This window comes from Neopelma chrysocephalum, unplaced genomic scaffold (assembly GCF_003984885.1).
Source record: "Neopelma chrysocephalum unplaced genomic scaffold, ASM398488v2 Primary Assembly neopelma1_23b, whole genome shotgun sequence".
Taxonomy (NCBI): Eukaryota; Metazoa; Chordata; class Aves; order Passeriformes; family Pipridae; genus Neopelma; species Neopelma chrysocephalum.
Window position 1 is genome coordinate 13,507,648 of NW_020897692.1, and position 21,037 is coordinate 13,528,684.

The 21,037-nt window shown below is 37.2% G+C and overlaps 1 protein-coding gene across 1 annotated transcript in view; it reads left to right on the top strand.

Annotated features, from left to right (window-relative positions):
• The window catches only part of COL9A1 (collagen type IX alpha 1 chain), a 70,368-nt gene that overhangs the window by 27,483 nt on the left and 21,848 nt on the right, over nucleotides 1-21,037 (top strand). The window contains exons 13-28 of the mRNA XM_027697929.1: nucleotides 1,661-1,684; nucleotides 1,988-2,041; nucleotides 3,707-3,760; nucleotides 5,400-5,432; nucleotides 5,521-5,577; nucleotides 6,289-6,342; nucleotides 7,765-7,818; nucleotides 10,031-10,084; nucleotides 11,452-11,505; nucleotides 12,219-12,272; nucleotides 12,447-12,500; nucleotides 12,615-12,668; nucleotides 12,868-12,921; nucleotides 14,032-14,076; nucleotides 14,887-14,940; nucleotides 15,051-15,104. Coding sequence (XP_027553730.1) covers nucleotides 1,661-1,684; nucleotides 1,988-2,041; nucleotides 3,707-3,760; nucleotides 5,400-5,432; nucleotides 5,521-5,577; nucleotides 6,289-6,342; nucleotides 7,765-7,818; nucleotides 10,031-10,084; nucleotides 11,452-11,505; nucleotides 12,219-12,272; nucleotides 12,447-12,500; nucleotides 12,615-12,668; nucleotides 12,868-12,921; nucleotides 14,032-14,076; nucleotides 14,887-14,940; nucleotides 15,051-15,104 — 807 coding nt within the window. The remainder of the gene's footprint in view (nucleotides 1-1,660; nucleotides 1,685-1,987; nucleotides 2,042-3,706; nucleotides 3,761-5,399; nucleotides 5,433-5,520; nucleotides 5,578-6,288; nucleotides 6,343-7,764; nucleotides 7,819-10,030; nucleotides 10,085-11,451; nucleotides 11,506-12,218; nucleotides 12,273-12,446; nucleotides 12,501-12,614; nucleotides 12,669-12,867; nucleotides 12,922-14,031; nucleotides 14,077-14,886; nucleotides 14,941-15,050; nucleotides 15,105-21,037) is intronic.

A 21,037-nucleotide genomic window follows, 5' to 3' on the forward strand; every position in this document is an offset into this window, starting at 1 on the left:
GTGTGTATTTAGTGACAGAGAAGTTGAAAATATTTTAAGGTCTACTAAAACACAGTATCCAGCACAGGGTACACATACAAATACTGGTATTTGACTCTTTGTGGTGGATGGCATTGGTACTTAGCAGACCTGCAGGGTAAGTGTCTCTGAACCAGGTGATAGCAGACTTTGGATTACCACCCATGTCCCTGCACTCCATGTGCTCCGTGGGTCAGATGAGCACCTCCAAAGTAGGCAGCAAGGATCTGGGGATGTAAGGCTGCAGTCCCAGGTTCTGTGGAGAGGCTTTCGCTTTAGGACACAGACAAAGGCAGGAACATGGGCAGCTTGCTGCCCATGGCAGCAATGGTTGGGATCATTAACTGCTTTGTGTATGCCCTTACTGACTGATTGCACTGCAGCTCTCAACTTTGCAACTGGGTCTACTTCATGGCCAGAAGGGTGGAGTAGCTGTGTGAAGGGGAGGCATGGGTTGCTGAGGGAGAGCCCCTGCTTCTTGAAGTCCGAATTAGTAAGCTGAAGAGATGCAGTGGAGTGGGCAGAGGAGAGGACAGGCTTCTCCTGGGCCACTATGTGGGCTGGACACAATAGCTCTCGCTGCTTCTTTTGGTATTGTTGACCTTCTCTGCCACTGTTTAGGGGCATGTTGGGACAGGGTACTCCAGTGAGAACCTCCTTCTTTCAGAGGCAGGTGATATTATAATATTGGATATGTGATGCAGTGAAAGTCTGATTTGTATAGTCAAATATAGATGTGTATACTATAATGAATTGCAGCAAGGAAGTGTGAAGTAATAGCAAAGGGATTATGTAGGTTATGCAAACTTACTTTCTGCTGTGTATTAAATGGTTAAAATGGAATGACCCTGTTAAATGCTTGAAATTTTCCCTGCATTGTACCAAGTTTTGTAAAGGCGGCTTTACAAATACAATCCTGGCTTGATATTCAGTGGTTTTTAAAGTTGCATTTAGCCCAGGTGCTTTATTACATCAAATCTCCTCAAGATTTAAGTGTGGTTAGGATTTTTTATGTTAGTGTTTCACATGTATCGTTGACACTGTTCTCCATAAAATTTTACATTGGCTTTAATAATGCAAGACTCAGGGATCAGTTTTCTTAGAGGGAGTGTATTGTCCAAATAGGCAGAAGTATTTTGGACACTACTCACTAAGGTGATTCAGATCAATACTGATGGAAAATGTAAACAGGAGCAGTTTGGTGTTTTTTCTGATTTCCAAAAAGCACTAGTTTAATGGATTTAGATCTCAGGGAAGCACTGGGGCAAAAAAGTTCTCTGTTATTATCAATTTAAATACATTGTTAGAAGGAAATGATTGTAGCATAGATATGTTCATCATTGTACTTGATAATTAGCTAAACCCAAAGGCTTTAATGTCTTCATTCCCTTGTGGGAATATATGTGTAATTAAATGCTACTGTAAGGCAACTTAATCAGTAATTTAATTTTTCACCTGATATTGGTTACTTAATTAAAAAAATTGTATTTAGCATTAGTTGAATAAGTTTTGAAAATGATTTTGCAGAATCAAGCAACAGGGAGGTTTTATATCTTTCAATCCCAAATATTCTGTTCTTGTCAAAAGCTTGAATGGGTTTGGAATCCTCTCCACATTTCTGACCTTTTTTCATATTTCACAGGGCAAGGGGCTTCTTGGACCACCTGTAAGTTCATTCTTTCAATTAATAAATATTCTGTTCAACTACTTAATATTCAATAAAGCTATTATACTGTAATAAAAAGTAATTCAGTGAAAATAGAGACTTTTTTAAATCTAGGTGTTCTGTGTTTGTTACATATGTTTTCTTCAGCTACCACTAAGGTTGCACTGGTCTGTCATATATGGGGCAAGAATACTGGGGTGTGAAGGCATAGTTTGTTGAGAGAATTACACGTTCTCACTCCTTGGATGCTTGTTACATAGGTATTGTATGATTTAAAAATACGATTTACTTTGGCTGTTTTAGGGTCCAGCGGGTGCAGCGGGACTTCCTGGGGAAGTAGGTCGTGCTGGTCCACCTGTAAGTACTCCTATGTTTGCTGAAAATATAGATTTATTCAACTGCTAGAAGTTATTTAAAGAAAAAAGGAATAATTACTGGGCCATGTAAACACTCTGTGGGCTATTAACAGCACTTTCAAACGTATTTTTTTTTCATGATCAGGCCAGGGCCACTGACCTACTGACTGGTAGAAGAAAGATTGTGTTTGGAGATCGTCAGAAATAAGGAACAATGAATAGACCAAAGTCAGGGCCACCTGTTAGATTAGGATGAAATAATTCATGGAGTGTCCTATACTCTACTCCGCCTCTTATTCAAGGAAAGCTAAAATCAAAAAGCAAACCTGCCAGAAATACAGGAAATGTAAAACTTAACATTACATGTAGACCTTTAACTTTACTCCTATCATTTCACATATACATTATGGTACATGATCACATACACATTATGGTACATGATCACATACAATTTCTGATTTTCATTTGCATATCAGTGAGCATGGTAATTCAGCATTTCTTCTTAGTCTCATTTATGTGTAACTCCATCTACTGACCTTACTGCTAAGCTGTGCACTCAGTTTCATCACACTGTCCCATTTTGACTCCATACTTTACCGTCAAAGTGCAAGTTGAAACCAGTTGTTATTTTCTTACTTGAAATCTGAAGCAGCATAAAAATTTTGTTTAATAAAGCCTACTTTTTAATACGTGTTGTGCTCAATCATATAAATGAATTTTAAAAAGAATATTAAAAACTGCCAGTCTGTTTCAGAAGATGATCCATCTTAGCTGTCTGTGTTGTCTGTAGCAAGGGCAAGAACGGATACTTATGGAAGAGTACAGGCTATTTGTAGAATGGCATTTTTCTGTCATATCGTTGCACATTCTGGCACTTGGCGGTTCAGAGGCTTTTTCCAAAGCTGCATGTGAGCCTATCCTCTGTTAGAGTAGTTGGTCTCTGAATCCATTTATATGCTACACCTCCATAACACACTGTAATAATGAGTCGCACAGTATAATTATACATTGTATGGAAAAGAATGGCTCTATAGCTCATGCATTGTGTGAATTAGTGAATAATTCTTCTATATTTGTCTTTTTAATTGCACTTATTATTTAATAAGATGTAAAAAACATTATTAAAATGACATAAGTTAAAAGTTGGTCATGACCCAAATATTATATCTATTTTAATTCAAAGCATTCAGAAAAAATGATTTGCAGAGGTTCTACATTTTCTTTACTTATGCGAGCACTAGACATCAAAACTTCACAAACAGCAGAAGATTCAAACTTGTTAAATTCATCTTAGACTCTGAAAAAGGGGATTTTCCCCTCTCTCTGCTTTGGGCACTTCTGCCAATTACTAGGATTCTTTTCCTTCAGAACTGAAGCAGCAGTTATAAGACAGAAGAGTGCATAGATGATCCTGTGGTCAGGTGTTTTAGCATTCTAAAGCAGCTGAAAATTTTTTGTGGCTCCTATTTCACAACACGACTGCCATTCTACTCAGAAAACCATTTTCCCATTCTACCATGGGAGTCATGTTGTAGGTTGATGTTTTAATTGGCTACCTAGTCTATCCTTCCATAGCCACTTAATTTTTCACTGTTGTTGTATGGTCTGAATATGACTGGTTGTCATTATTACTATAAATATATAAAAATGTTTTACCCTTTTTAAGGGAGATCCAGGAAAAAGAGGGCCACCAGGGCCACCAGGACCGCCAGGTCCTCCGGTAAGTGATTATGTTTAATATGGGCTAACATCTGAATTTTGTGTTGTTGCTACTTGAACAAAACTTCTCCTCAAGTCCTACAGCTGAATACTGAGTTTAGGATTTCAGCAGGCTTTTGATCTTACGTTTAGAAAGTAAGTTTCTAATCTCTGTTGTTATAAAAAGGTAGTTTGAAATGCAAGCTGTAACTTCTGTCATGATGCCTTCCCATTTTACAGACTTTAAATACACAGGTTTTAAACTTCCCTGTGAATAATAATATTGCTGTAAATATAGTCTTTGTCAGGTCTCACTGGTATTACTTCAGCAGAGGTAGACTTTTCTATGTTAGGAGAAGAAAAATTTAATGTTTGTCTCATGAGACAAATATATGCTTCTAGGTGGATTGAGTTTTTATGCCTTTCTTGCAATCAGTCTTGCTACTTAACAAGGAACAGAAGAATGCTTTGGAGCAATGCTTTGCTGCTCAAGGAGAATAGTTATCTTTTTTGAACCTCTAGGGAGGAGGGATGTGTGATATGCCTTTTTGTTGTGGCAATTTACCCGCCTAGAGAGATAAAACAGTTTGGGAGACACACTGGATTCTGGGTGCTGTGAAAGGCAAATTGCTGGGAAACATGGTGTACTAATGTCTTTTTAAAAGCTGTACTGTTCCTCTGCTGGGAACCTCCTCCTCTCCACTCTTCAGGGACAGACCCTAAGTTCATATGCTTTACCTATGTCATGTTTCTTGTTTTCATGGAAGTCGCCAGAGAATTGACAGATGCATTGTAAAAAAACACAAGTGTAGAACAGTAATTAGGAAACAAGCAGAAACAAATTCTCAGTATGGCTGCTTGTATTCCTTGATGTTTTGTCCTTTTTGTGTTTCTGAAGTGCCATAGTCCCACTTCAGCTAAAGACATTATGAACCCAAATACTCTCGTTTTTTTTGAAATCATTCTGTTATAAATTGAGAGCAGCTCATTCCTTAAAATTCCCTATGCTTCTCTCTGAAATGGTGTGCTCCCTCCCACTGGGCTTTAGAGAACACAGTTGCTACTGTGAAATCATATTTCTCTCTGTTGTGCCTCATAAGCCTCCCGTTAGCTTCCATCAAGTATTTGATTTAATATGAGGAATGGCCTTCCCTTCACTGAGTCCGTCTCATTGTACACTGATGTCTGGTTTATTGCAACTGTCATCTAACAGTACTTATGTTGTGGGAAGATTATTTTCTCTGAAAAGGTCTGAATCTTTTGCTGAATGGTAGTAAGGTACTGCTATTATAGAAATTGTCTTGGATTCTGTTGGAAATTTATGGGGCTTGGTTCTATTTGATCTATATTTAATGGAAAATATGATTGAGGTAGCTTAAAAAGCAAAAGAAATATTTCAGGGGTTTTTGTTTGTTTGTTTGTTGGTTTTTTTTGTAAAAGTTGATAAAAGTTAGAGGACAGGATTTTGCAGGTACCTGCTATCCTGCAATAAAATCCTACAGTTTAGATGCTTTTTGTGTCAGAGATCCTTTGGTTGATTATACTTCTAATTCTGTCTTTAGATAGTAGTATTTTCTCTTATGTCTAATGCCTGTATTGCCTAATGAGTCAGGACCGGTTATTTCTCTTTTACTGACTTTGATTAATATAATTTAATTTAGGGAACAATTGGCCTGCGAGATGGTGACCTGTTGGTAAGATTGTTTTCCATGTGTTTTTATAAGTAATTTCAGACAGCATTATTTAACCTACGTGGTAGTAACTATGTGATTGTGTTTCCAGTGTCCCAATGCTTGTCCACCTGGCCGCCCAGGGCACGCTGGCTTAATGGGAATGAAGGTAAGAGAACTTGTTTGTTCAAGCATTCCTTATAGAGACGCTGTCTCAATGGACGAGGGGGGGTAACTACTGGCTTGACAGAAGGGCACTTCACTGGTAATTTCAAAAAAGGTTACATCAATGTAGTTGCTTAGGGTTATTCAACTCTTGACTGCTAAAATAACCTCTTCTGTTGAAATCTCTTGCTGCTGCTTTAATCTTCAGGGTAAAATTTATGTGTGGTCTTAAAAGGATTAGAGTGTGGGGAGGATTGCTTCATTCACTTTCTGGACCATTTGTAGTCTGACTCCAGAAACTCTAAATATTCCCCCAAATCCTTAGTATTTTTTCCTTCTTTCTCTCTTCCTGGTAGACCTATAACATACTAAATTGAAATGAACAAGTTTTGAGTCTCATTTTAAGATTTTTTTTTTTAATGCATTCTTTACTGGCTTTTAGGAATACTGTTGGCCTGAGGAAATTTCTATGGGGTGACATAAGAAGTACTAACTTGCCTAGAAATGCAGCCTTGTTAGATCCAGCAGCAGATATTTTTGAGCAGGGTACTTAATATGTGCTGTTTCCTAGATAGGTGAGGAAGCTGGTGAATGGGGTCTGAGAGGGAACAGCAGGATAGTTCTCAGCAGTCTGCATCTGTTTTATAAACCTGTATTTTAATTTTGAATAACATTTATTTATTTATTTATTTGGGGTTTTTTACATTTATTTTAGGGACAAAAAGGTTCAAAAGGAGAGTCTGGTGAACCAGGAAAACAAGGTTACAAGGTAAAAATAAAAAGATGAAAACCTGCTGTTGTTTTTAGCAAGTTAATGGTAGTTCAGCCTCTTCTTCAAAAAAAATATTACACTTTGTTAGAACTATTAATTTTTTTAATAGAATGCATGAAGTGATCCTACACATCATAATGCTCCAGAGTAACTGAAGGCACATCTCTATTCTTTATTCACTTGTACTCTGTATTTATTATGATGCAGAAGTCATACTCATCTTGATTTTTACTTTGATAATTTAATTTAATTATTATGGAAATCATGGCAATAACTGAAGTTAAATTTGTTAATTGAAAAACTTTCAAACATTTAAATGCACAAAAATTCTGTGGACTTACCAAGTTAATAGTTCTGTGGCACAGAGGAGTAGTTCTGTGAAGAATAAGAGAGAAAAATATATTTGAGAGGGGAAGGAAACAGTGTAAGTTCATAAGCAAAGAATGATGGTAACTAGAGAGGCCAAGTCCAATTCAGCTTGAAAACTGAAAAGTGAACTTTCAAGGTGTTTCATTTGAATTAACCTTGTTATATAACCTTCATAGAATCATAGAATGGTTTGGAAGGGGACCTTGAAGGTCATCTAGTTTCAACCTCCCTGCTTTGGGCAGGGACACCTTCCACTAGACCAGGTTCCTCAGAGCCTCATCCAACATGCCCTTGAACACCTCCAGGGATGGGACATCCACAACTTCCCTGGGAAATATTTGTATGAAGAATTCAGAAGATTTGCACTGCCTTGGTCCATGCTTCAATACTGGAGGAAAAAGCATCAGAGAAAAGTTTTTAAAAAACCCCCTGCACTCTATTCCTAAACCTATTAAAAAGATTACTGATTTATTATAAACAGCTTGCCTTTTTTTTGGGGGGGGGATGTTGAGCAGTTGTCTTATCCCTTTTTACAAATTAAACTGGCAATAGGTACTGTTGTTCCATTACTGTGCACTATCATTGTGTGAAAGAGATTACTATCTAATCAAAGAGGGGGTTTGCCAGATAAGGCATTTTTCCATTTTAATTTTCAAAAAAATCTGAAGTGCAATGTGGTATTGTGATGCAGATCTACTAGCATATTCTGTACTTTCACATGCATGAAAATACCTTCACTGCACTTTTAATCTAGAAGAACAAGAAAACCTAAAGAGATTAATGTCAAGAAAATATGGAATGACAAATTAAGAGTAAAATATAATTATTCTTTATATTGAGGTTTCTTTGAAATTACCTTGTTGACTAATAGTTGAATGGCATGTGAACCTGAACAAGTATCTGTCTGAGGAAGTAGTGTGACTTTGTTTGGATTTCTTTCAAGCAGGACATGGTGACAGAAAACTCTAAGGAGCAAATGCACCTTGTATGGTAAGAGAGCAATATGCATAGTATGGATTGCCTACAGATGTATTCCTTTGGCTTTCCCAGGGTGAAGAAGGGGATCAAGGACCCATCGGTGAAGTAGGAGCTCAAGGCCCTCCAGTAAAGTATTTCCTCTTAAATAGTGTTACCTATTTGTCATATCCTTATTCCTTATTATTGTAAGAAAACAGACATTATAAAATCTCCATACATCTTTCACTTTATTGTGCCATATTGTCTACGAATAAAAGTACAATTATTTAAGTCTCTCCAAAAAGCTACATTATCGCTCGGCACAAAGCTCCATATAGTTCTATGGAAAGGCTAATTTTAAAAACTATTCTATGTCCTGAATTTTGTGCTGTGCTTAGATGGTGAAAATAATTGGATTTTTTTTTTCTTGGCCTTTCTTTCCACAATTTTGATGACTCTGATTTTATCCTTGCAAAGCTCATGTTTATTTGAAACACGATCAACTGTAAAATTCAGACTTAGCTAAGAGAATGAAGTAGCCTTGAGGATGAGGATGAGTAGCCAACTTGAGGATGAAGTAGCAATCACAGTATACCTCTGATTTTGGACTTATTTTCTTGTCCTGTTTTACTGTGCTTAGTTCTGGCACATGCCTCCTCAGCTTGTTCCTTGTGAGAAGCTGTTATGATTTCCGCAGCTGAAAAGGGCTAGTGAAAATAATAAAGGGGTCATTCTAAGTAAGAGAAACAGGCATAACCACCTTTAATTTCTATGGTCTATTTTCTGATTGCGTCTTATGATTTTTTCTTAGATGTGAAACTATTTAATGCTATTGATGGCCACATGTGATGTTATACAGCAGCTTACCTTGAGGCATGTGACATCCAAATCCTAAATTACAAAATTCTCTATGAACATAAGTGTAAAACAACATAAACCTTTGGATTATGACTAGAGAAAGATAAAGAAAGAACAGGCTAAGTAAAGGAAAGTGTGCGTTCCTTCTTATGTTTGATCCTGAAAAACTATCCCTGGGACTGTGGTGCAGACAAAGTACTTACATAAGAGCCAGCTTCTGCTGTCGTAAAGGCTAGTAGGGACCAATTCATTTAACTCAGTTTGGTAAAGTCCTTCAATCACCAGGAAGTGTCACAGTGGAATTAAAAACCAATTAAAGATTGACTTTTGTTTTTTTTCTTTTAAAGCATTACTCACAACATTTCACTGTATCACCAGTTGTTGACCTTACAAACAAGCTTTAAAATAATTGGTTTTTATTAAAACATAGGATTTATAATATGCAGAAAACGGTGTCAGACAGACAACCTATGGAAAAGAGGATGCTTTAGAGACACAGATGGAGAGGTTGTATATTCCATCGTGTTTTCTTTCATGTTCTTTACCTGAATGAATGGAATCCTTGTTGGGCTGCTGTTTTCATTGATGCGTTATGATTTTTCTCATGTTTTGGGTTGAGAAGGCATTAACTGTTCTGTGCAAGACTCCATGTAACTTTGTTAGTAGCAAGTAAAGGCTGCCAGTGTAGAGTCTGGTTCAAGAAGTAGGTTTGCCTACGCTGCGCTGAAGTGCCTGTAGCTGTTTCATTAACACAGTTGTAGTGGGTTCTTCTTGTTGCAGAACAAACACATTGTGGCTGAGGGTTTGGTCTCTGCAGGGAGGAGACGTCTCGTGTAGTTTCAGTCTCTCAGGAAAAGGAAGAAATTGAAGCCAAATATCCCATGAGATTGTATTTTGAAGGGAAGTGATGATAGTTATGGTACATCCTGCTGCACCAGGATGTCTACTGAGTTCAGTCTCTCAGCTATGGTGGGCATATAAACTTAGCACTTGTAGTCTCAAAAACCTTACCCTGTTTTGTTTGCCTCTGGAGTTCTGTAGAGTCTGAAGGTACCTTTCTCCTGAATCTGTCCTATACCCCATTAAGACAACTTAGCAGTTTTGCAAATCTGGCCTTCATGTGTTCCTGTCACACAAGTTGCATGGCAAGAGTGCTTCAACTCTGTGGTAACCAAGAAAAGAAATTAGTGGGTTTTTTCAGCCATTATGGTTTTATATTTATCTTTTATATTTATTTTATATCTATATTTTTTATTTGTGGTTTTATAATTCAGCCAGATAGCTTTTTATTATTTTTTAAATCTTAAATTAGTAAAATATCACATTACCTGTAAATTAAGTATTCTAATAACAGCAACAGCTGGATTTCTCCTTTTATACTAGAGAAATAGTAAAATAAGCATAAAGCAAGCATGTAGAACTCTTGAGTCTTCTGTCTGAAAACTAGAGCAGTTCTGATGAAAACATTTAAGCATAACTTGAATATACTTTTCTTTCTCAGGGTATCCTAGGTATCAGAGGTATAACTGGTATAATGGGACCTAAAGGTACCAAAGTGAGTATTAACCTTTCTTTGCATAAAGTGGTCTATATTAAACAAATGTACACCCCTGAATGTTTTTAAAGCTTATTTAAACTTCTCCTTTTTTTCCTTCATTTTCTCACTCCTGCCATCTGTATTTCCATAGCTACTGTACTTCTCGTTAAGAAGAAAGGCAGCTTGGTTGTTCTGATTAGTACGAGGGCATGTACTTTTCCCACCTTCCCCTCTGACCCTTGGATTTATAGTACTTATGCATGTGTGCAAGTATGTAGTAAGCAAGATAGCAAGTTACAGCAGTTATAAACTACAGCATGTTTGATTTAAAGCTAAAGTAGTCCCTCCTTGATTTGCATCTTCTTAAAGCCTTTTGCTTCTATCGTCCCATTTTTTGTCAAGATTTTTAATTGAGAGTTCGTTCTTTTTCCATTCTTTCTGTCTTTAACATATCTGTGTCTTAAATTGCTGCCAGAGAATTAATGTTTTTGTAATGTCATGACTTTGCTGGGTAATTTTTCCCCTGTTCATCAAAGTATTTCTAACCGCTATTTCAAAATTGACTGTTACCTTTCTAGTTTTGTGATCTTGCTAAATCTCTGTGGTAAAAATTTCTGGAAGGAATAGAATGTAGCAATTCTGCCATTGTCCCCATTTCCAGAACTGAAATCATAGAAACCTTATCTTGTGATTGTCTGTCCTCAGATAAATCAAATTTCTCCTGATTATGAATCTCTTCATGAGTGATCCTTCCTAACCTCTTGGACAGATTCGCTAAACTATTACTATCTTACTTTGCTTTTTTGTCTTTTAGTTCTTCATAGTTATTTGCCTACATTTTTGTGCTGCTTTGTCTATTCAAAATATTTACTACATCTGTTTGACAAAGGAGTTCCACTTTTCTCTAAATCTTCTTTAAAATATTTTTTCTCTCCGTTTAAATTTACTCACAGAGTAGTGATTGCATTGTTTCCTTGAAACATATGAGATAAAAATAGCTGCACTGCACTTGATGCTTTCTTTTCACATTTTGATGATATTCTGTTATGTGGTGAAAGATGTAGTATTATTAGGGAAAACACAGACATTTTCTGAAGTAGTGTGTGAAGGTCTACTCCTTGATTCCAATATGATTTTTTAGAGAATGATCTGAATGTAATTTTTTGACTGATATTTTTCTTTATTTAAAAATATTTGCTTGCATAACTCCATAAAAAACAAGATAGATTAAGAAAAAATTTACCTTCTCTTTTTTTTTTTAATTGGACCTATAAAACCCCTCAGCTGTAGAGAATTTGCAGCTCCCAGCAAACCAGATGGGTGCTTAAGTTGTTTGTGTTTCAGCAGTTCATTTTAATGTCTTGTGTTATCTGCTTGTTTTGTAGGGAGCTCGTGGGCTTGATGGTGATCCTGGTCCCCAAGGTCTTCCTGGTGCACCTGTAAGTAGAGTGTATGTTAGCCAAACACTCCTCAGCTAGACACTAAGTCCTGAAACTTTGTGGCTGTGAATCAAAAAAGCCTCTGATTAATCCAATTCTATTAATTTCCCACAGGTGAATAAATGATATTACAGTGATATCAAGTCTATTATTAATATCCCCAAAGAATTGTGAGGTAGATGAACCCATTTTAACTTCTTAGTATGTTATGGTTACCTCTTCCTTCTGAGTCTAACTGTCTATTAGGGTGACTTTGAATTTTCCAGGTATAAAGCTGGAACAAAACCTGTAAAGGGCAATTTGTGCCCTTTGGTGTTTTGTTGGAAGGTTTTTTTTGTGTGTGTGTTTTGTTTGGGCTTGGGGTTTATTTTGAACGGGGTGTTTTTGTTTGTTTGTTGTTTCTAAATTCTTCCCTGCTTCCATAGCTGGAATTTAAGCTTGGAATAGCCAGTAACTCTATGGGTTAAATAAGCAAGTGCAGCATCCTTTGCTTAGACACTCCTGAAATCCCAAGGGATGGCTTGAGCTGTGTTTTTTTAAAATTTAGCTGTCAACAGCAGTTTTAAGAAACTGCATTTTTAAATGTAATATGAATTTGAGATGTCTGCTTTAACTGAGCCTGAATTGTACTTGTTGATTTTCTGAGAGTCTTAGCTAATAATCACATGGAAGTGTATTATGGTTTTATTTCTAAAACAAGTTTTTTTCTGTAGGGCGATCAAGGACAGAGAGGTCCCCTAGGAGAGATGGGTCCGAAGGGAGAAAGGGTGAGCACAGACAAATTTTGACTCATGTTGACTTGCAAACATTGATTAGTTAATAGCATATAAACTTAGAGTATATCTGGTAGTCTCAAAGTAATATGTATCTGAATGTTGACATTCTTTTCATCTGTAATTTCAATGTGTTTAATTTTAAAAAATTTTTATTATTATTATTAGGGCCCTCAAGGTACAAGAGGAATAAATGGTCTCCCTGGGCCGAAAGGAGAGTCTGTATGTATATTTAATTTCTTTGTTTGCTTCATGTGATGTTAATTTGAATATTGGTGCTTGGGCAAAATCTCTCCAAAAATACATTAATTTTTTTTCTTTTTTTCTTCTTTCAAGGGCTTACCAGGAGTTGATGGCCGAGAAGGGATCCCTGGAATGCCTGGAGCAAAAGTAAGGCACAGCTGGCATATGTTGGAGCTTTGGTAGTGCCCTAGATTTGTTCACTCCCTAGTGGCTGCTGACCATGGCTTTATGCATGTTATTAGGGTAATTGAATGAAGTTCAATGAAGTATTCCAACTCTGTGTTCCAGAAATCAAATTTTCCCTTATGTTTGATTTGCATAAATTACAACTTAAAATGTTTTACAGGGTGAACCAGGAAAACCTGGAGCTCCAGGTGAAACAGGGCTTCAGGGACTGCCAGTAAGTATCAGGTATTTTACCTTTGCAAGGTAAAGGGAGGTTCAGTTTAAACCACAGAAAGGCCATGTATAGGTTAATTTGATGCTGATATTGGAGTGATTTAAGTGAAAATCTAAGCAAAAGACCCAGGGAGAGTATGTGTAATGCAATGGGAAATTCTGCTATATGTGTTCAAAACTTTTGCATGAAAGCCTAGACCTCCTTATGGTGCCACTTTGAGGGACTTCATCTCCCAAAACATTTGTGGCCACTACGCAACTCTTCTCATGTTTCTCATATCTGAGACGCTGTGGATATTATGGTGTGACCCCACAATTAGAGCTGGTCTCATTGTATTGCCTGGGGCCAAACCCATTCCCAGGCCAAGCAGGAAAAGCTGACCTGCTAGTCTAACACACCTGAGGTGAACAATCATCTTTTGATATTCTGCTGGCTCAGAACATCTGGAACGCATCACACACATACTTTCAGGGAAGGGAGGGGGGACATGAGGGACAGGCACTGGAGTTTTCCCTGTGGTAAACTTATAGGGAATCAGTAGTGCTTTATGTACTCTTTTAGAAGGTAATCCTCATGCATAGTTTGAAAACTGTGCCAACTGTCAAAAGCTATATAGAAATCTGTTTAGAACACTATGCTCTCGGAGTAATTGCTGTGAAGATGTAGTGAAGGAGCTGTATTAAAACAGAACTGGAAGTAAATTTTTAATACTAAGTGAATTCTTCAGCTTGGAAGAAAATTTGTTAAAAGCATACCTGCTATGAACTGTTGCACAGAAATGGGGAGGGAATGAAATGTGTACTAAGAGTGTCTGTTAAACTGTACCTCCAACCTCAGCATACAGGGACCAATGTATTTCCAGTCTAAGCCAGCAAAAGTCACAACTCTTCACTTTTCCATGCTCCTTTTGAAATTTTTGAAGACAGAGTAATACTCTTTATCTGTTACTTTATAAACAGAAAGAATTCAAGCTTGGTCTGTTATTGGATAAAAAAAACTTCAAAAATATGAAGTGAAAGGATTAGAAATACTTAGGCATGAGAAAGATGTTTTTTAACACCATTTCCAATCCCCTTAAAAACAAATAAATATAAATGCTATTTCTTTCAGGGTTTACCAGGATCTCCAGGTGTGAAAGGTATTGCTGGTCCAAAGGTAAAACATCTTGAGTATTGACTTTCTTATAATACTGTATTTGTGCTTATCAAGTTCTAAAGTATTCAGTGAGATTGTACTAACTTCCTCTTGTGGTAAGAGACAAGCTTTTGCTGAGGGAATTAAATATATTTTTTAATCAACTCTAATCCTGTACATTTTCATGATTCTTGTGATACTTGGTGTGGTTTTCATGATTCCAGACAAGAAATAATACCTAAACAAGGCCATTTCCTTTTGAATTTGTGGAAGTCATTGCTAGAGGAGGCGTTTTACATGGCTACCTCACTACAGTTGAAATGACAGATCTTGTTATAAAAATAATATTTATAGCTGCCCTAAGTTGATTAAATCACAGAGGTTGTTATCTCTATTTAGGTACCACCAAACTGCAGCATCAATTCCAATTAAGCTTAAAAAGGTGTTGTATGAATGAGACAATGGAATGTTTCAGACAGTAGTGTTTGAGTTTAGTTGTAAGTAATAGAAAAAGAAAACTAGATTGAGACATGAATTTTGTCTGAAATTACATGGAATAATACTGCCTTCTGTGATTTGAGAGCAGCAATCAAATCTATTTGGGATTTGTCAACATGTAAACAACAAAGGAACTGAAATGTGACTTTTGAAAAATTAGGTAGAAGGAATTAGGTAAAAGTTGAAAGAAAACCAAAATAGAAGTGGAAGTTAAAAAATTAATACAGGCTGATTTTTTTTTAGACATTATTGCTTTGCTTATTTTAATTTTTTATTTTAAAATGGAACAGCAAAACATTGGCTTTCTAATATTTTTCATCTTCTGTTCAACAGGGTAATAGAGGTCTTCCTGGGGTGCCAGGGTTGATGGGAAATTCAGGTAAACAGGTAAAATTGTTAATCTTATTCGAAAGATCTAGAAAAATGAATTTTTTTTATATTGTGCAAAAAAATTACTTTTCAAATTTGTTGCATTTCAAATTTGTTCCCCAAAACAGGGTCAACGGGGCCCAGAGGGAGAAGCAGGTCCAACAGGACCCCGGGGACCACCAGTAAGTATGGAATAAATTTCTAATTGAGTGTATGCAATATTGCAGTGTCTCAAGTTAGGGTTGCTGAAGCTATCCATGAGGTAAAATTATTATTCAGCACAAGTGATAATTTTTGAGGTAAATACTAGTTGTTCTTTATCCCCCTTCTGTACCAGGAGGATGTGCATCATCACATAGAGAAATACAGAAGCACATATCCTATGATTGCTTCTGGCTTTGATGAAAAGTTAGATTTTAAACCTTTGTTTATATCCTTCTTGTCTTTTTTTTATATATGCCAAGTAAAAGCCCAAGCAGAGGGAATGAGGGTGGTTTGCGACTAAAAGCTGTAACCAAACTTCCCTTCTTTCATTGCAACACTCTGCTATCATCACTGGCATTGAAAAGCTTAAATTCACTGTCAGTAGATCATGTGCTCTTTTCTTTAACTGTTCTAGCCTCTTAAAGAAGCTTGTGCTTTATATTACAATGCACAGCCATGTATTATGGGATTTTGAACTTTGGACTAAGTATTCAGAACATGACTGGTTTTTTTGCTAGAACCTATTTCTAATGCACGCAATGTGAACAGCGAGGCAAGATATGAGGGAAAGGTAACTGTTTGTCCTGCCTTGTAAAGGAAATGACCAGAGACTGTCCTCAGCACACTTGGTCAACTGGCCTGTTGTGGTTTGTGTTGATGCTGCTAAACTCCCTTAACACCCCTCATGCCTAAGAGCAGACTGGGTGCAGTCTGGTTGCTCATGAGAAACAGTCTCTTACTTGTGTTCCCAAAACTGTTCTTGGGCATTATCTAGGAAAGTCCAGTTTGCCTGTGACAAAAGCATGCCACGGATGATGGTGGGATGATGCTCAGGCTTGTGCCTTGACCCTTTCTGGTTGGCATTACGAATGTAGCTGTAGTGGTGTGAAGTATAGCATCTGTCTCTCATTGGAAACACTGATGTTATAATTCTTTCCCTGGGGATTTTCCTCAACACTAGAAAGATTTGAAAGACTGGAGGAACTGCTGCTGGGCAGGTAGCCTGCTGCAGGACATAAATCTGCTAAGGAAATGAACTGATGGCATTTGCTAAAGGCTCAGTTTTGAAGACAGAGGATGGCTGGTTGCTGGAGAGTCTGTTGGGTACTGCTTTCTGGTTCCCTCTAGAGTGGACCTAATATGATTTGAAGCTGCATAAGGCTGATATTATTTCCCTTTGCTGTTAATCCTTCTGTGAGGTCAGTGATTTGAAGAAAATTTTCATGTACCAGAATTCACTCTGACGACTTTAACAAGGCTCTATAAGCAATTGCTTTTTCGAGCTTCTCTCTTGCCACTGATGCTTTAGGGATAGTTTCCTGGAATTTTCTGAGCTTCTGCTATCATACCATGACATAAGTTTTACTCATGCAGTTGCAGGGTAATTCTCTTACAGGGCTTAGTGAGCTACTGTCTGTGATATATTTGTAAGGTCAGAAAATCTTCTCTGAATTACCTCCTAAACATACACCAGCAGTCAGCCAAGTAATAGATTTCATTTTCTTCTGCTTTCTTCGTGTGCTAGATGCATGAGATCACATTTATTTTGGACCAAGTCTTTGTATGAGTGCTGTGTTCAGAGCTTCTTAAGGATAATATAAAAATGGGACTGTATGAGCATATACATAGTAGGATGGACTACAGCTATCTTCAGCCTCCCAAATACCCAACTTGCAAACATTTATTTTTGTTCTTTGTGGTTAAAAGTGTTGGATAAACTAGAAAAAGTTTTCAGCCCTGTTCTTCTTAGGCTCATACTGTATGGTTGTGACAGGAACAAGAATTATAATTGAATCAGACCAAAGTAATTGCCCACTCTTGATAATGCACTGTAATCTGCTAAACTATGCTTTTAATCCTTTCAATTTGAACATGAATTTACAAAATCAGCAGTCCGTAGAACAGGGGTTGACACACAAGGTTAATTATTAGTAACCCTGTAGATGGAAAGAAATACTTAATGCAGATTAAATACAATGATTTTTCCATTTATCACTCTAGAGACCTGCAAGACATCTGAGTATCTTGCCTTTATTTTTTCTGTATTTACAAAGTGCACTTATTATGGAAAACACATAAACATTAGAACAAAAGCATAGAAAGAAAAAAAGTTTTGGTCAACACAAAATGGAGAAAGGAAGTAAGTTATTGATTATAAAGTAAAGTAAGTGGAACATCAAACAGTAGTCTACTTCTCATCCATAGTTCCTTTAAAGCTATAAAGGACCTTGAATATGTAAGCTTCCATTTGCTTAAGACTACAGGCAGCATGTGACTGGAAAAACTTTCTGTTTTTTGGGAACACTTTACATCTACACAAGAAATGGGAATCAGGGTGGTTTTTTTGTTTAGGAAGGACACAGGGTTGAACTATTGAAATTCAGAGAGCTTTGGTCTAAGCTGAGTCGATGTTTATTTTCAGGACAGAATAAAGAGTGTTTTCTGCAACATGAACATGTGGCAGATACATTTGAGCCTTAGCTTTTAGAATTCTGTCCTTACATTTCTAGGAAATAAATAGTCCACTGGGTAAATAATTCTACATGCCATGATTTTCAAACTTCTAAAACTAGAAAATTTGAAAAAAAGCTCTTATAAGTAATCTAAGGAGAATTTTTCTTGAATTTTTTTTTCAGATTTTTGAATTTTCTCACAAATTTAACACTCAATAGTTTTTGACCAAAGTTGTATAACCACTTCCAAAACCTGAGGATTTTATTATTACTATTTAGGTATTTTTCTTGCCCTTTTCCTGCTTATTTTGAATTATCCACTTTAGCACTCACTTCAGTTCTTTTTTTTTTTTTTTTTTTCTCCTTTACCCCTTTGTTCCGGGGACCCCTGGTGGCCTAGTGGTTAGCATGCAGGACTCTCACCTCTGCGACCCAGGTTCGAATCCCAGCCAGTCCCCCGGGCAGATGGAGCCCGTTAGCCCTGTAAGGCCATCCATCTATGAGAAGGTCACTCTAAACAAACCTACGTCCTGAGGACTTCACTGCCATTGTCCAAGCTTGCTTGGCCCCGGCAGATGAACCTTAGGATTAAAGGGTGGGCTCAGTTCAGCGCAGGCTGTGTCTCACCTAAAAAATCCATTGCGCAGGCTGGAAAGGTAAAAAGACCTTTCCCCAAATCTTCGTTCACGAAGACTGGCCATTATTATTACCCCTTTGTTCCATTTCACTCTGGGTATAAAAGACTCAGGTAGAGGTCAAGAGGAGCTGGGCTTTTTCCTTGGAGTAGGACAAAACCTTGATGTTTTGCAGGATATGGGGAATTTCAGTCCCTTAATGTATTTGCTGCACAGCAACAGCAGCATGAGATCCTCTTCACTTTCCCATTTCACTTTCCCGTGTTCTTCACATTGCAACTGGGGCAAGACAGCATGGCTGGTATCTCCAGGAGGGCCGGAACTGTAGAGGAAAGGACCTCTGGTGAAGGTTTGTAGAGGAATAACAAGGCTGACTCTGCTAATAGGGACAGCAGGCTGGTATCTACACTAGGGAAAACCAATATACCTACATTTCTGTTATATTTAAAAATCACCTGGCTTTTCAGCTTTATATACTTGCAAAAGACGCCTTCTTGAGACACCTTCAACTAGTGTGTAGTTTTTTGAAAAGTTACAAAACAAAGTACTATCAACAGTGACTCTGTGGGACAAATTAATGCTGCTGTACTGTTTTTCAAATAATCTCTAGAGTCCTCTGGCATAAATAATGTTATTTCAATCTTATTTCCATTGTTAAACTATGTTGGAATGTAGCTGGGAACTAAACAGCAGATTCAAATTTTGACCTTTTGTGAGTCTGTAAACTTTTACAGATATTAAATGTTTGAAAACAAAAGTACTAGTTCTTCTTAAAACTAAGCAAAATCATGTGTTGGGACACTTCCCTCGCTTTCTATCTCTAGGAGAAAATTATTTTAAAATGTATCATTTTAGTCTATTATTGCTTTTACTTAAAAAACTTCAGCTAGCAGCTGAGGAGGGGGGAAAAAATTACTATTCATCTGTTCAGTAAATGAAAAAAACAACTGGAACAGCATGGAAATTTTGCCTTTTCTTTCTAAACGAAACATATTCTCCATTCCACTCTAATTGTTTTCGTGGTTAACCTTATGTTTGCTTCACATTAGTCTAACCAATCCAAGTAATTACCAAACTCTCTTCTGATTTCAATCTTTCTAAATCAATCATAATGGCAGGTGGCCCAAAGGAAGGAATTCTCAAATGTGGGAGTGTCATTCCTAATCAGTGAAATTTAGCCACGCTCCCTAAGCTGCTTAACCATTTTCTTTCATATTTGCTGAGATTTAGTAAGACTTAATTGTTCATAATATGTCTGCCAAAAATACTGACCCCTCTCTCTGCTTTTTCATCCTTTGCTTTTCTTCAGCTATTCCATGTTTAAATTGTAAACACTGGAGAATTTGTATCCCCCCCAGTGGTTTTCCAGGGAGCTTGTAACGTTTAAGTGGCCACTTTAAAGTTCATACTTGTCTAGCAAATTGAGCAAAATTGATGTATATGCAGGCCAGCACACATATGTTGTTTCGTAAATAGGATGTAGTACATGTTTTCCCAACATTAGCAACAGAGGTTAAATATTCAGCTGCCTAAGATTTGATACCATAACCCCTCTGAGAAACTTCTGAGGGACCCTGGTCAGCTGGACTGACTTGCTCTCTTACTCTTTGGAAGTGCCTTTGTGTCATGCCTGGAGAGTACCTTGGGTTTAGTATTAAAATGTTGGATAACCTAAAGTTAGAAGAGAATGCTGTTTCCGGCATCTTAAGTTACTTTCAGCTAAATTAATTTTCTGGTCTTTAATTATATTTTTGTCTTACCTATGCTGAAATGTAACTTTGGTTACTGTAACAGTATAACTCAAATGTAGCTTTTCTATCATATATTTTTACATTACTGCAACTGAAATAATGGGTCACTTTCTGTAGTTGGTATCGGTAGTATGGTAGGATGAAATGTCCTTGTCTGAGTTTATAGGATAGGTTTAGGTATTAGAGGACATGTTTAGTATCTATAATTTCAGAGGTGCTCCACAAGTGGTGTCATAGTTTACATTTAAGGTACGACTGGAGGGTTAGCTAGCATTACACAGTTTATGGCAGACTCAAAAGGAAAAATGGCATTTCCGTCTTACCAGGTACACTTTTTGTCCAGTAAACCTAAGCCTCTAGCTCAATGTGACTAAACTTTCTGACCTTGCCCAGTTCCACAGCGTGGTTTGTACAGGGTAGCACTTTTCCTTCCTCACTTGCAGACTACATATCCCAGCCAAACCTGATAAGATCCAAGTCTCTCCAGTTATCACATTATCCACCCTGTCCTGCCAAACAACATGGCCATATTCTTGTCTGCTACGTCTGTTTACCCCTCCACCTCCAACAACAACTTTCTTTGACTTCTGGGCGTGCTAGACCTCTGGAGATCAGCAGATATCACAATGTTGGCTTCTTCTAAGCAGTGTGAACAGTAATCTGGGTAAAAATTGGATTTGTTATGGAGTTAGTGTACTGAAACCAACCTAGACTTCAGTTAACACTGTAGACACAGAACGAAAGGTCTCTGTCCTCTATACTTGGCCACAGTACCACCTTTGAAGAGAATGGCAGTTAGTAGTTTGTTGCTTTTTGTTGCTTGTGCCCAAAGCATGGCAAACATGACATGCTTTTACCAGAATCCAGGGCAGTACAATTTAGTTATTACTCTGAGAAAGTTGAAATGATACATTTAAAATCTCAGAGAAAGTTAGTTGTCTATTTACTCTTCTGTTGAATAGTGGTTTATATTCTTGGATGCTTTTCAATACTGTACTGAGGGTCAAAGAAGAGTCCTATTGATACTTTCATGGATAAATCCTTGAAGTGAAATGAATAATCCCTCTGAGAT